The sequence below is a fragment of the Lepidothrix coronata genome, unplaced genomic scaffold (genome assembly GCF_001604755.1).
Source record: "Lepidothrix coronata isolate B3197 unplaced genomic scaffold, Lepidothrix_coronata-1.0 Scaffold8, whole genome shotgun sequence".
Classification (NCBI taxonomy): Eukaryota; Metazoa; Chordata; class Aves; order Passeriformes; family Pipridae; genus Lepidothrix; species Lepidothrix coronata.
In genome coordinates, this window is record NW_016690188.1 from 5,959,074 (window position 1) to 5,972,968 (window position 13,895).

Here is a 13,895-nt window from a genome sequence, read left to right on the forward strand (position 1 = left end):
CAGAGTTCAAGTGTTTGGACAATGCTTTCAGGGATTCTTGGGGATGGTCCTGTGCAGGGCCAGGAGCTGGACTCGATGATCCTGATGGGTCTCTCCCAACTCAGCATATTCTGTGATTTTGTGATTCTCTGATTTGAGGTGCTAACTGCAGAGAGCGGGGGCTGTGACTCGAGAGCCAGCCGTACGCCCCACGGGTAAGGTCTGAGGTAGTGGACGACCCTTCTTCCGTCACTCGGTCCGTCCCCCGCTCACCCCTGCCCGTCCCTCACACCGTCACGGCCCCACAGTACTACATCTCCCGTCGGCCCCCTCTATGACGAGCGACGCATGCGCCAGCCACCTCCCGACGTGCCCACGCCCCCGAGGCTTGCCGGGATTTGTAGTTCCAGTGTCCGGTATGGGCCCTTGCCGGCCCCAAGGCCGGGGACTCCATTTCCCGTGGGCCTGCGGGGCGGCGCATGCGCCGCGCGGGCAGCGGGGCGCGGTGGGGGGACGCGGGGCAGCGCAGGTTCCCGTCTGCGCTGGCTGCGGCCTTCACCGAGCGGGGGGGCGGCCCCGGCCCGGCCCCGCGGGACCATGGACCCGGCCGAGGCCGTCCTGCAGGAGAAGGCGCTCAAGTTCATGGTGAGGGGCCGCGGCGGCGGCGGCGGATGTGGGCACCTGTGCGTGTGGAGGGGCTGGGGGGGATGGGCGTGGGGTGGTGGAGGGTGGCGAGATGGAGCGGGGGGCAATGGGGAAGGGGACCCGGGAGGAGGCCGGGCCTCGGGGCTGGGCTGGGCCGGGCCGGGTCGGGTCGGACCGGGGGGCGCCGGGCTGGCGGGCGGAGGAGGGTGGTGAGCGGGGCCCGGGGTGGGGAGGTGTCCTGGCTGCCGGGGAGGGGCTGCGTGCCGGGAGCAGGGTCCCCAAATCCGTGGAAAAGGAGCACTGGGAGGAGGGGGAGGAAGCTCCAGGTGCCACCTGGGAGCGAAAGAAGTGGAACTGGAAAGAGGCAGGACCTTGCAGAGGGGCCCAGAGGCACCGGGAGGGTTTGCGCATGTAATTCTTATTTTTTTCCTCTTTATCTGTACACCTCAGACTATCCTTCCATACGGCACACCATCCCTCTGTAATTTTGTTTTTCCTCCCATTTTCTACCGCGAGAGCTGTAAATACTGACACTTAAGCATTTCACCTGCTGCCGCAGCAGCGTATCAGTTCTAGTGACTGCGAAGAGCACGTACATTGTTTAGATCTGTGAGTTGGCCTCTGGCATGGAAAACAGCCTTGGGGGTACTTGCATCCAAGGTACTCTTCAGATGCGGCTAATTTACGTAGATGCGAGGCATTGTGCACTTAAACTGTAGTTTCATTCTCTTTCTTCGTTAGTTGATATTTCTAAGTGTTTTGGCCAGAAATGTAAGATTTTAGAAATGAAAACAAACTGCTGCCAACCAAACTGCGTGTAAATTTCACATGCCCCAAACGGTTTTTTCCCTAAGGATATAATTTAAATGACTGGCAACACTTGCTAAAAGTTTGTTTTGAATTAGTGCTTCCAGTGGCACAGAATTAAATTTAGGCTCATCAGGAAGAAGGAATTCTATTAAACCTTCAAAACATATGCCCAAAATGAAATTGAGGAAACACTATTTGCAAATTTTAATTTTTAATGGAGCTTTGAAACCACTTGTTTGGCTTTTGTTTTTTGATCTGGAAGAACTTGTTTCTCCTGAGACTTTTTGACCCTTTTGCTAGTAGTCTCCAAGTTTCTCAGATTTATGGAGTCTCAGCTCAGTGAAGTGGGAAAATGCCATGGACACCTAAATAGACAAGGTAGCAATTAGTAATAATGAATGGCCCTCTTTGGTGCGTGGATGGCCGAAGGAGTGTCCCAGATCCTGCTGCACTTGTGTTTGGCCAAGCTTGGTAATTACAACCTGCCTCTAGATAGTGAGTTTCACATCCCAAAAAGTTTCTTGTGAAACATTGTTGTCTGCTGCCAGACAGGACTGTGTACCTGCTGCCCTCTCTTCTCATATGCTGCCTTTTTTGCCTCCTGTACTGAGGTTCCCTTCCAAGGACTTAGTCCAGGCCTTTCGAGATCATCTGTAAGATCAGGCCAGGAGGCTGAGGGAATCCCCATCCATCTTGCAGCTGGGCTGTGTCCCACTCGAACAATAGAGCAAACAATAGAGCTCCTTGACATTGGGAAGAGGCTGGAGCCTGAGAGAGCTGATCTTATGGGAGATGTGTCTATTAAGAGCACCAGATAAGGGGAGGAATTATCAAGATCAGGCTGCACTGAGAGCTAAAAGCTAACCTAAGTTCTTCCATGTTTTATTAGAATGCCTCTTGTATGCAAAATGCTTGTAAAATGTGCAATGAAAGATGTGGCTTCTCTCTGTCCACTCTGAACTTTTTGGGGGTATTTTTGCTTACAAGTTGAGAGGAGAGTGAGAAGAGCTTTGGTTTAACACGTCTCAGGCTTTTGCTTTAGTGCATTTCTGTCTAGGATGTGGCTCTGACTTTAATTATGCTGATGTAGTAAAGTTTTGTCAGACTAGGGGTCTTCTGGTGTTCATGGAGGGGTGGCACAGGTAGGTTGTTTAGATACGTGAAGTATAAGTTGCAAGTATCATCTTGGCCCTCCTAGGAAAAGTCTTCTTGTTTCTGCCTTTTAGCACTCAGGAAGTGCTTGGGCACTGCAGTAATGGCACTGGTGCAGTTATCTGCACAGAGGTAGCTCGTGCATCCTCTCAGCTAATGCTGAATCATTCACAGTGTATTACCTTGTCCATCCGAGTGTGGGACACGCTTCATGTTCATCTTCCTTGTTTGGTGGCTCACAGTTTGGATTGAGGTGGGCTTTGCTATTAATTATTGATTTTCTCAGAGCTTCCCAGGCAGCATCGTAGGTAAATACTCAGATACGTTTTGGAGACACGAGGCCTATTATCAAAAACTGGAGAGATAGTTTTGGTTTTGATGTGTGTTTGGGGTAGGTTTCATTTCATATTGAAAAGCACCCCTGTAGGGGGTAGTATTTTTGTGCTTCTCTAGAAGATAACACTTTTTTCCACTTAAATATGTCAGTACCTAGTTTTTGACATTGACTTTGAGCAGCTCTCTTGAGTCACAAGATATCAGGCAAGATGGACCTGGTGATTTGTTTTTCATTTTAATGTCCAACTCTAATAGAAAAATGTCATGTGGAAACTTCATCCAGTGCTAATATTATGAATGAAACTATTTTGCTTTAAGGCATCTATATTTAATGCTTTGAAAGGCAGATTGTACTCTGTTGTTTTGCTGTATGCTTATGTCTGTGCAACATTTCGATGGGAGTAGAGGGCAGCTGCCTTCTCAGTGGCTGATACTGGCTTGATTACTTGCCAGTGAAGCATTATTACATTTAACTAATAGCTGCTACCAGATTCCTAGTTATCCATGGTCAGTTACAATACGTATAATCTAATAGTTTAAAGTTTAAATCATTTATTTAACTTTGTTTCCTTACTCTACATTTTAATAAGGCCTAATTTATTTCTCATATTAAATTGTTGTGTATTAACACTATGCAATACAAAGCAGCTGCTCACCAGGGAAGATTTTTTGCTGGTGAATGAGTGTTTTCTATCATGTGTTCTACATGTCATCAGGTTGTTTGTTTGTTTGTTTGTTTGTTTCAAATGAAAGACGGTTCACAGATTAAAAATATGATCTTTTAAATTATATAGTCCAGTTTTCTGCAGCTACAGCAAGGGTTTTACCAGAGTGGAACCTGTCTTAGTTCACTTCAGCCCTTTTTCGTGTTTGTACTGTGCTACAGATAGAAGTACACTCTTTATAAAGTACAGTGTGTAAGAGACTGATGTATAAGCTGAACATGCCCATTAACTTAAAAAAATGCACACAAAAGCCCTGCCCCAACCCCCTTGCCTTACAGAGCTCTGCTTTTATGCCTTCAAGAAATGGAATTTCCATTGTCATAACTGTTTACAAAAGAACAAGAAATTGAGGTGCTGGATAAGTAACTTTCATGTTTGAATAAGTGTTTGAAACTGTAGATACAGTATTTAAAGTATGAGTGTGATAGGCTCAACTGAGACTTTGATTAAATGTCATATAAAGTAAACTACATAAGCCTGCATAGAATAGTAGATATTTTTTCAAAGTAGCTTCAAATGGTTCTGTTAAGTATACGAATGTTCTGATGATTATCTTTTTAATTAAAATGAGAAATCTTTGTTTAAAGTGGCATTCTTTTTTACGGCCTGTTACAGTCTCTGTAACAATCATTTCTTAAGTCTGAACGTTTTTAATTCCAGGAATCCATTTATATAAAACTATGTTTAGACTTAATTAAGGAACAATTCTTACAAAGCTTGTAAATAGCCAGGAAAAAAGGGACAGAAAATAAAACTGACATTCACACTTAACAGAATGATTGTTACAAGGTATGTAATATGCTATAAAAATACAATAAAGCCCTTTTTATAAGAGTTCATATTTTTTGTTCCTCATTTTGAAAGGTATTTAAGAAAAATATCAAAGCTCTATGAAGCGACATCTGTTTTCTTGAATGGACTAGTGACAACTTCAGTTGTATTTAATTAGCAGTGCTTGGAACAGTACCTGACCAGTTTGGGATCCCATATAGGATGGCTGGAGAGACAAAAGCTTGATATTTAATGAAGTTTCACTTTCTCATTTTTTATGAATTAATCAATTTGCAATAATTTGTTTAATTTCTTGGCCCGTGAATAGAAAGATGTCAATCCTAGCGTTCTCCATGAGTGTCTCTTTTTCCATTTTATCCCTAAATTACCATTTTCCTTTTCTTTTTGGATACGATTCTAGGAGGTGCTAATGGACCTTCCACTTTCACAGGAGAAGCAGAACCTTTTGGTTGTCTTTTAAGATACATCTGTGCATTGGTTTTTGGAGTTTTTTTGGTCATTGCCAGTTTTTTAAGGGTTTTATGTGTGTTTTTGTTTAGGCTCGGGTTTTTTTTTAATTCGGGAAAAGTCTGAAGTTGATTAATTTTTATACTCTCATGTTTGTAGGAGTTTCCACACAACTGCCAGGTAATACAGTGAAGAATAGTCAGTGTTACTGCAGGCTGAAGGGTAATAAAGTTGGATATTTTTTTCTGTTTGTGTGTGTATATATATGGAACAGATGGACAAAGGCTTATACTTTAAAAGACATTCTGTTTGCAGTGAATGATTTATGGTGTCAGTAGGACTGGGATTTTTAAGACCTATGATTTGTTAGCTTTGTTTTAAGAAAGTCTTCTTGGAGAACCTTGCAGTCTTCCTAAGAACGCATTTATGTTGTGGACATTGTGGCAGAGAATCCTGAGTATCCAAAGCAAGGGTGTCATGAGAGCAGTGAGAACAATTCTGTGAGCTGAGAGAGCAAGAATGTTGCCTCCTAAATGTGGGCTTGCAAGTCCTGTTTGAATATTAAACGTGTGCTTAGCTGAAATAGCATCCTCTTAGTTGGAAATTTGTTGAGACTAGTGTATTGCAAAGAAAATGTTGATTTATTTTCTTCCATCCCAAACATTGTGCTGTAGATTTTTCTGTACTTGGTGCAGGCCTCTGGTACTTCAGGAACTTCACCCTCACTTCTCTGGTAATGTTTCATTTCAGCCACTTTGCTCCATTAAATGTATGCAATTAGAAAAGCAAATGGCAAATTTGCTATCGCATCACTGAAGTATTTAGTTTCATAGACTTAAAAAGCCAAATTTGTTGCACCATGCTCTCCACACTGTAATATATACTATAAACATCAGAGAGAATAGGCTGACCTTAATATTTGCTTCTCAGACTAAATCGCCGCCTTGCAGCAGTTATTTCCCACTGAATAAAAAGTTTAATTTCACGCCCTGATTAGTGCTAGTATGTGCAGGTGGATATTTATTTTATGCAGCTAAACTAATCTGCCTTGGCAAATTATTTGCCAGTCAGCAGAGCTGTAATTCCTCATGAGTATTTGGTACTAAATTATCATTCTCATTAGTAAGATAAAGCAGACTGTTCTAACCACAAGTTTGGTTTGGCAAAGGGTTTCCTAAATAATCCTGAGAAAATAGGAGATGTGTGTTGGCCTCAACATTCTCAGTATCCTATAGTGGTTTGTGATACAGAAAAAGGTAATGAGGATTTTAGAGGAAGAAAATAAAATTATTCCATACCTGTGTGTCATCTCTAGAGGTAAGGTAGGAATGTACAGTGTTCAGAGATTGTCCCTGTAAGAGGTATCTAATGAAGAAAAAAATAAATGGTCATCTTTGGAGTATTTCTGGTGGCCAACCAAGCTCTGATCTCTGGGCCGTAAATGGGATGAAAATATAAACTTCCATTGTTTTATTATTTATTTTTAGTGCTAGCAGCTACAGAGGTAGCAGAAAGAATGGCTTCAGACAAAGTTAAATGGCAAAGGAAACTTCATGGTCTGGTCTCATTGAAAATTCACACTAAAAATATTTGAAGTGGGGATCAGAAAGTATTTCCTGACATACAGATATTGAGTGGATACGCTTGTCAATTGAATGTGTTCATCCATTATTTTGTTTTCTCTGGATTTTACTGTGTTGGTAGTTTGTATCATAAAACGTGTTCATGAAAAGTATTTATTTTCTTTTACAAAGAGCATCATCTATACCTGGAAATTGGGAATTTCCAGGACTTGAGTGAAGGGATTCCACGGACCTTTTTTCATCTGCATAATTGTCATATATTCTTGTCATATTCATTTTCCTGGTGGTTGCTGCAACAGTATTTAGGGTATAAATGATCAGATCACGTGTAAGACCAGTAAAACCAGCAAGCTGAGCAACTCGATTTTGTTGTATGAAAATTTTCATACTAAATTCCTCCAAGCAGACGGAATAAGCCGTTTCCTCACTTCCTTGTCTGCTTACATTGTGTCATTTCAAACTCCACGTATGCTGGTGAGATTTGTGTAATATTTAACTTATTCTCAGTGGCAAGCTTAACTAGTGTTTCAAATACTGAATATTTTCTTCAGTCTTCCTCATTTCCTCCTTACCATTCAGGAGATGCTCAGCAGGCCATATTCTTTATATATTTTAAGTGATTTTGCACATAAGGGCTGAATCCACTGTGTGTTCAGCTGTGGAAACGGAAAATGAGTTGTAGCATAGCAGAGTCCAGTGGCTGCAGCTAAAGAGAAAGTGCTCAAAATACAATGAATAAGCAGTCCAACATGAAGCTGCTTCCTTGACAAGATGCTGATCAGTGCTGAGGAAAACTTCTTGATACCACAGAAGTGGTTGACAATAAGCGTCCTGGGAATTTCACTAAATATTTCCTGCTTATTCAACATTAGGGCTTTCTAATGTCTCTTTTTCTGAGGTCCTGAGGAACTCTGGTCTTGGACAAATACTACCGCTGCTTGCAGAAAGAGAAAGCTGAAGCTCAGAAATTTGCCAGGGGTCATGGACTGGAGGAATTTGTGTAGGGTCTTATGGTACACTGATAAAAGAAAGCAGAATACAAAGAAACCAGTTCTTCTAATAGCTAGCCTTGTGCTTCTGACCATGTTTTGGTTAATTTTACAATTGGCTAGCCACCTGTTAAGATAACACATTTTATCATTAAACAAAATTAATTTTAAAAATGGCTTGAAACTGTCTGACTTTAATGGGATCTGAATATTCTTAGTTTTAATCTGCCTCATGAGGCTTGTCTTTCTTCTGGGAAGTACATTGTTACATCATTAAAATATCATCCCCTACTGAGAGAGAAATCGGTCCCATTCACTAAATGGCAATGCTGAAACAGTGACAAGTATTTCTAAAAACTGCATTAAAATTCATTTTTTTCTCTTTCATGTGCAAGTTCCTTGGTTCCATTAACCAATGGGTGCTCAGCCTACTTGCAGCCGTGTGTGCACAGCCAGATTTGTTATCTGGGGTGGCAGAAGGGTTCAGAAGTGGCAATGATGACTTTTAGTTTTAAATTATTTCACTTTTCCTCAGTGATTTTTCTCGGAAACAAATGATTGATCGTAATTTTGCAATCTCTAGCTGCTTCTATTCCTCCTCTGTATTAAAAATTGAGAAACATCTGATTTAATTTCCCTTCCCCCACTGCTGAAACAGGGTCTTGTGCATTCATCTTGATGAGAGCAACAGAAAGGAGAGAATAAGAAAGAATAAGAAAGCTCGGCAAGGGGTCTTTCCAGTCTTCGTGAGGGAAGGACAGAAGTATTTACAGTCTGTGAGCAGGAACCATGCAACCTCTTGGCAGAATCCACTGGAGTAACCAGTTTGGACTAGAAGCAGCAAGAAGTCTAGTGCTGGTTTAATTTCCTTCATCCCATGGTAAGAAGGGAAAGGTTATGGGCACATACTATGAAGGAGTGAAGTTCTTAAGTGCAGTTTTATGTTAGCAGAGCAATAAAAAGTGTACTTCTGACTTTAGTCTACATGGGCCCATCTTCTTCAGAAGCACCTGGAGCAAAACAGATCTGCAGAAGATGGTAGAGAGGGAATTTGGATGATACCAGTCAGTGCAGAACTCTAGTGTGGTTTTTGTCAGCTGGCTGTGTGCCTACATGGGATTTTTCTGTTTGTAGTAGTCTCTCATGATATTTCCAGCTTAGGTCATAGTTATTCTTACAGATTTAAGGGGGTTTCTTTGTCCTCCAAATGTAAGAGGATGGATTAAACACTGTGGAAAAAGGTGATGGCAGTTTTTGCTTGGATACTAATCAAGGCAGGACTGTATTCTGACTAGAAAAGAAAGTCAGAATGTTTCCATGCTTGCTCGTACAGCAACCAGAACAGTCTCTGGTTGTTTCAGAGAAAAATGGTCTAGCATGAAAGTCTGTCATACAATGTAGTCACTCTCCCTCTCTACACACATCGTTTGTAATTTATTGTGAGAGCACTGCAGAATGGAGCAGTGTTTATGTGGGAGTTGCTTTTAGTTTATGGATAGTTGGCCTTGAATTCTGTCTGTTAAGAAGAGGTTGGCGGTTCTCCAGGGGGGTTGTTCATTGGGTCTGCTAAATGCCCTTCCTTCTTATATGCCACAACTCTCAGCGTGATTGAGAAATGCAGCCAGCTATCATTCACCTCCTGCAAATTAGAACAATGAGAAGTGGGTGTAGTCTCAAGAAACGAATTGATCTTGTTTAGAAGATGGGTCTTGGAAGCATCTCAACAGTTTTCTGAAGAAGTCCAAACAATGTTAACACTTCCTTCAAATGTGAAGGTGTTTTCTGTTGCTAATATGTTCAAAAGGAAAAAAAAAATCTTTATTCCCTGTTCTTTTTGTATTTTTTTTCCTTTTGATTTTTTTCTTCTCTTGACTGGTATGACTCCAGTGAATTGTGTTGCTCTAGTACTTTGTTACAGCTGTTGTTTATAAGCAAGCATAAATGTCCTGCAAGGTTTTTGCTGACAAGAGGGTATTTCTGGATATCTATAATCTCACTCACCTAAAAATAAGACTTTCTGCAGACACTATAGAGAGCCCATCAGTGAGAAGACACATCTCTGTGTGGGATTGGAACAGATCTGGTGTTGCATGGGTTCAAGTCTGATACTGGCAGACAGTGTACTCTAGAGCTTTTCCAAACTACTCCAAGCAGTTCCTAAGTGGAATTGTCTTTGCTATGCCATTGTAGAGCTATTCCAAACTTGACTACTTTGAAAGTTAGAATCCTTGTTCTTATTTTCCAGCTTAACTCCATTCATGGCTAATTAATTTCCATTTGTTCTTGTGCCAGTGTTGTCCTTGAGCTTAAACAGCTTTCCTTGTTCCCTTGTGTTGATCTGCAGATGTTTGTGGAGAGCAATCATATTCTTCTGAGCTGGATCTGATCAGGCTAAACCAGCATTTTTTAATTTATTTGTCTTTCTGTCATAGGAAATTTCCTGTAACTTTTGATCATCTTAGCAGACCTTTTTAAACAGCTGCGGAATGTGGTTAGTCTCCCTGAAACTTGAACGACCAGAACTATGTGGAACATTCCAGGAAATATTTTATTGATTCCTTGTACAAAAGCAGTAATCCTAATATCTCTCTTCTGGGAGTGCTTCCCTTTATACAATATCCTACAGTAGTATTTGCCATCATTGTGGCCGCACTGTATTGGTGAACCATCATTATCTAATGAGTAACATATCCCAGGGCCTCTTTCCCCTCTTCTCAGTTACTGAGTTCCTAATTTATAATGGAAATAATGTAACATTCTGATTTATGTGCATCTAGTGTTTGTTCTGTTACCCAAATCTTCAAGATGCTGCGTCCTATATGTTTATGACGTCTCTCTAATTTCATTAGCACATTAGTAATTCTTGGGGTTTTTTTAGCCATTAGTAAGGATATTTAACATTAATTTCAAGATTAATATTAAATTTCAACAAGGATCAATCTCTGTACAACTTGATGGTTCCTTTTTCAAAATAACCTGTGATCCTCTACTCTTTTAGTTTCTTATCCTCCTTACAATTGTTGTATTAATCGTAATCCTCTCCATTTTAACTAGTAACTTCCTACATGTCATCTATCAAGTGCTTAACTACTTCTAATTTGTCTGGACTTCAGTGATCTTCTTAAAGAAGAAGATTGGGTTAGTCTAACACTAATTCTCATTTGTTCTAAATTGGGAATAGATTTACTTAGCCTCCCATGGTGACTGTTTCATTTTGGCAATAGTTATCAGTACTCAGTCTCAGTAGACTTTCTTTTTTTGGGAGAGAGGACATAACTGTTCGTCTGTTTGTGTTTTGGGTTTGGTTTTTTTTTTCTTTTTTTGCCAGTTATTTTTGCAATGTTTTAGACTCATTCTGGCTAGTCTTACTGATAGTTGTTCTGCATGAGGAGGCTACCAGGGGCTGCCCATTAGGTGTCTTCAGCTGCTTCTGTTGCCCCCACTTCATCATAGTCCTCCAAGACAGCAGGCTTTGGTACTTGGCTGAAGGAGGAGTTTCCTCTAGCTAAGCCAAGGAAAGGAGCATTTACAACCTGTGCCAGTTTCAAGGACTTGAGAACTGTCATAGAGCTGAACTCAGTACAGGGCATTTAGATGAGGAAAGGAAATTTAATATATTTTGGTAAGTTCTTGAGGCAATTAGTTATGAATTCCAAGTTACTTATGATGGGTGAAAAGGTCTTGCATTGTAACTGTAGCACAGTGCTTTGTGAGAGAAATGTATTGGGACAGGTTGTCCATTCCTGCAAAAAGGAAGTGTTTTGGTTGCTTTAGTGAATAGGAAAGTGTTTGGCTTGAGTGCTGGACTCTGCTCAGAAGGCAAGAGTTTAGTAGCTAAGCAGAATATGTGGTTGAGTGCTGCAGTCTGCTCTTGAAAGTGTTTCCTTCTCTTTAGAAAAAAAAAATGGTATTCCTCATACAAATTTGTCTGCTTAATGTGTGAACTGCAGACTTCCTTCCAGGATAGTTGGCACAGACCTGTAACCCATCTCTTCTGCATAATTTTTTGTCTGCTACCTAAAATTTAGCAGGAGATCAGGAAGGTGAAAGTTAACACTGTAGGTCCTTTTGCTGATTATGGAGATTGTCGTTTTTCAGACTTAATTTTGTTTACTTTGGCTGTATTCTTTTTTTAAGTACAGAATTTTCTATTCCTGGCACTCTGAATCTCAGTGAAAAATTAGAATTCAGGTGAGCTTTATGACTTTTCTATGGACTTAAAAAAAAGAGACAAGATAGTTGAAAGGTAGCAGCTTCATTTTATTGATCTCTAGACAGGCTTCCAGCTGCTTGTTTTATATGTAATATGCCACTGTTCTTGTTGGATACTTACCTGGTACGAGTTCAGACAGTAGCATGAGAAATGGAACTTCTCTTTTCTTTACCACAGATCTTGCAGTCTTAAAGGAGATTGGATACAGGACTCAAATTTCATACTTAAAATGTCAAATGGTTGTGAAATCAAGCATGTTTTCACTTATGGACATGAAGGGAATCTCTACACTGCTAGAGTAAGCATGTTTGGAGAGCTTGCTGTTACTTTGTCCAAAGATTAATGGAGTGCTGTCATGGGTCTCCATTTGGTTTTCAATACTGTAGCTTAATATTCTTGTGAGCCCTAAAGAAGGTATCCAGGTGTTTCATGTTACAAAAGTAGTTTTCCTGGTTGCTGCTGCTCTTACAGGATATAAAAAAACTTTGTGTCTATTTATCTGTCAAGGAATATAAATAGACATCCTCCAGTGGGAGTTGGTTTTGAGCAGATCTCAGTCGACGTACTCAAACAGATTCATTAAAGAGCTGGAGTAGCCATGCTCACCACGTGCGGTGAACTCATTAAGTTTGCAGGCAGTCAGAGCCTACTGTTCGAGAGCACTGTGTCCTTCTGAAGGAGTTTGTGTCAAACTGTGAGACCTGACAGTCAGCTGACTTAGTGTTCCTTCATTCCTTCTACAAAATCTCACAAAGGACACAAATATTGGCAACTCATAGTCATAGGACTAGAGAGCTCATGTTTTTTTCTCCTAATAACAGTGAAAGATTTTGAAATCCTGTATTTGGGTGTGTTGAATTGGAGTCCACAGATCCAACAGTGCCTTATTTTGAGTATTGCTTTGGGCAGTGGAGTATGGGATCTGTTTGGGCCATGAAGTTGTATATTCTGTAATAGGAATTCAGTTTATTGCTGTAATGGATGCAAACTCATTACAAGTTCTAGGCCACAGGGGATACTTTCCTTTGCTGTGGAAGTCATCTCAACCGGACAATCTTCAGTGCAACTGGCCATGCCCTTCCCTGTCAGTGACTGACAGATCTAATTCTGCCTTTGTAGCCGAGAGCCTGTTAGTTAATGGAGTCGTGAATATTGTTACTCAGAGGCAACCTTCAGAGTATTAAAATGCATTATTCCTGTTGTTCTCTTGATATTTATCAAAGAAGGTGTTGTATCTAATGAATGCAATATTATTGTCAAATAAATACTGTGTGTAGATCATGAGTTAAAGGAATGGTAATATAAGTAGCTTCACTGTTGCTTTGCAGTGACAGAAGAGAGATGGGTTTAGCTTGCCTGTTTAAATCCTGTGTGATGGAAACCCAGAGTGAATGTCCTCTCTGAGGGAAAAGAAAGCATTATGGGTTATATGATCAGATTAATAAAATCCTTGGTACATATGTATTTCATACAGGTCTCAACTTTTTTCCCCTCTCATTTCTTCTTATATGAAATGGAGAAGCAGCAGTACTGCCTTGGAAGTACCGTAGTAGGTTTCCTTTTATAATTATCATTCTTGACATATTTATCCTTTCTTATGGAAGTGAAGATGCAGATATTTAAGAACCCTTCTTGCACAAAAAAGCCCAATTTCCGCTCAGTACTTAATTAGTACTTGTTTATGACACAGCATCTGATTTGATTTTCGAAACAAATTGCACAGTAAAGAGGCTGATATTTAAACTGTATAGTAACCACAGCTCCAGCTGTGACTCAAATCTTGTAAGCCTTCAGGGGTTGTGTTTAGGCTTAGAAAATAGGAACTCAGGCCTGTAATTAAATGTCCTCTGAAAATCAGCCTTTGTAGAGAAGTGAAGAGGGTACCACTGAATTTTAAATTACTGACTTGTTCTCAAAAATCATTCTGTTGTTCTGGGCCTTGCTAGGGACTGCAGAAATCAAATGGATTAAAAATGGAAGAGTAGATTACTAAAGGAAAAAAAGTCAGGAGTTGCAGACAAAAAGATGTGCAAAGTAAGCTCTTCTTGGCTCACTGGTTTATAGACAACTGCAATATATGTAATATTTTTAATATATGGCTAATGTAGAGATGACAAGTTCTGTGGCGACCAAAAAGACTAAAGAGAGAGTAGACACTTCTTCCAGAGTAAAATTGCTTTTCGGAACTGTGAATAAGTTGGTGATGATTGTGGAATAAACCATC

General features: G+C 40.5%; 1 protein-coding gene across 6 annotated transcripts in view; it reads left to right on the forward strand.

The window, feature by feature from the left end:
* The first annotated feature begins 493 nt into the window (after window positions 1–493).
* BTRC (beta-transducin repeat containing E3 ubiquitin protein ligase) overlaps window positions 494–13,895 on the forward strand; it is a 122,280-nt gene continuing 108,878 nt past the window's right edge. For 5 of the 6 annotated variants that reach the window (XM_017803990.1, XM_017803994.1, XM_017803993.1 and 2 more), the window contains exon 1: window positions 494–624. In XM_017803990.1, the coding sequence (XP_017659479.1) occupies window positions 577–624 (48 nt within the window). In that variant the 5' untranslated portion in view covers window positions 494–576. Of the gene's footprint in view, window positions 625–8,320; window positions 8,339–13,895 lie in introns of those variants that run through there. The other variant, XM_017803992.1, reaches the window with a different exon arrangement.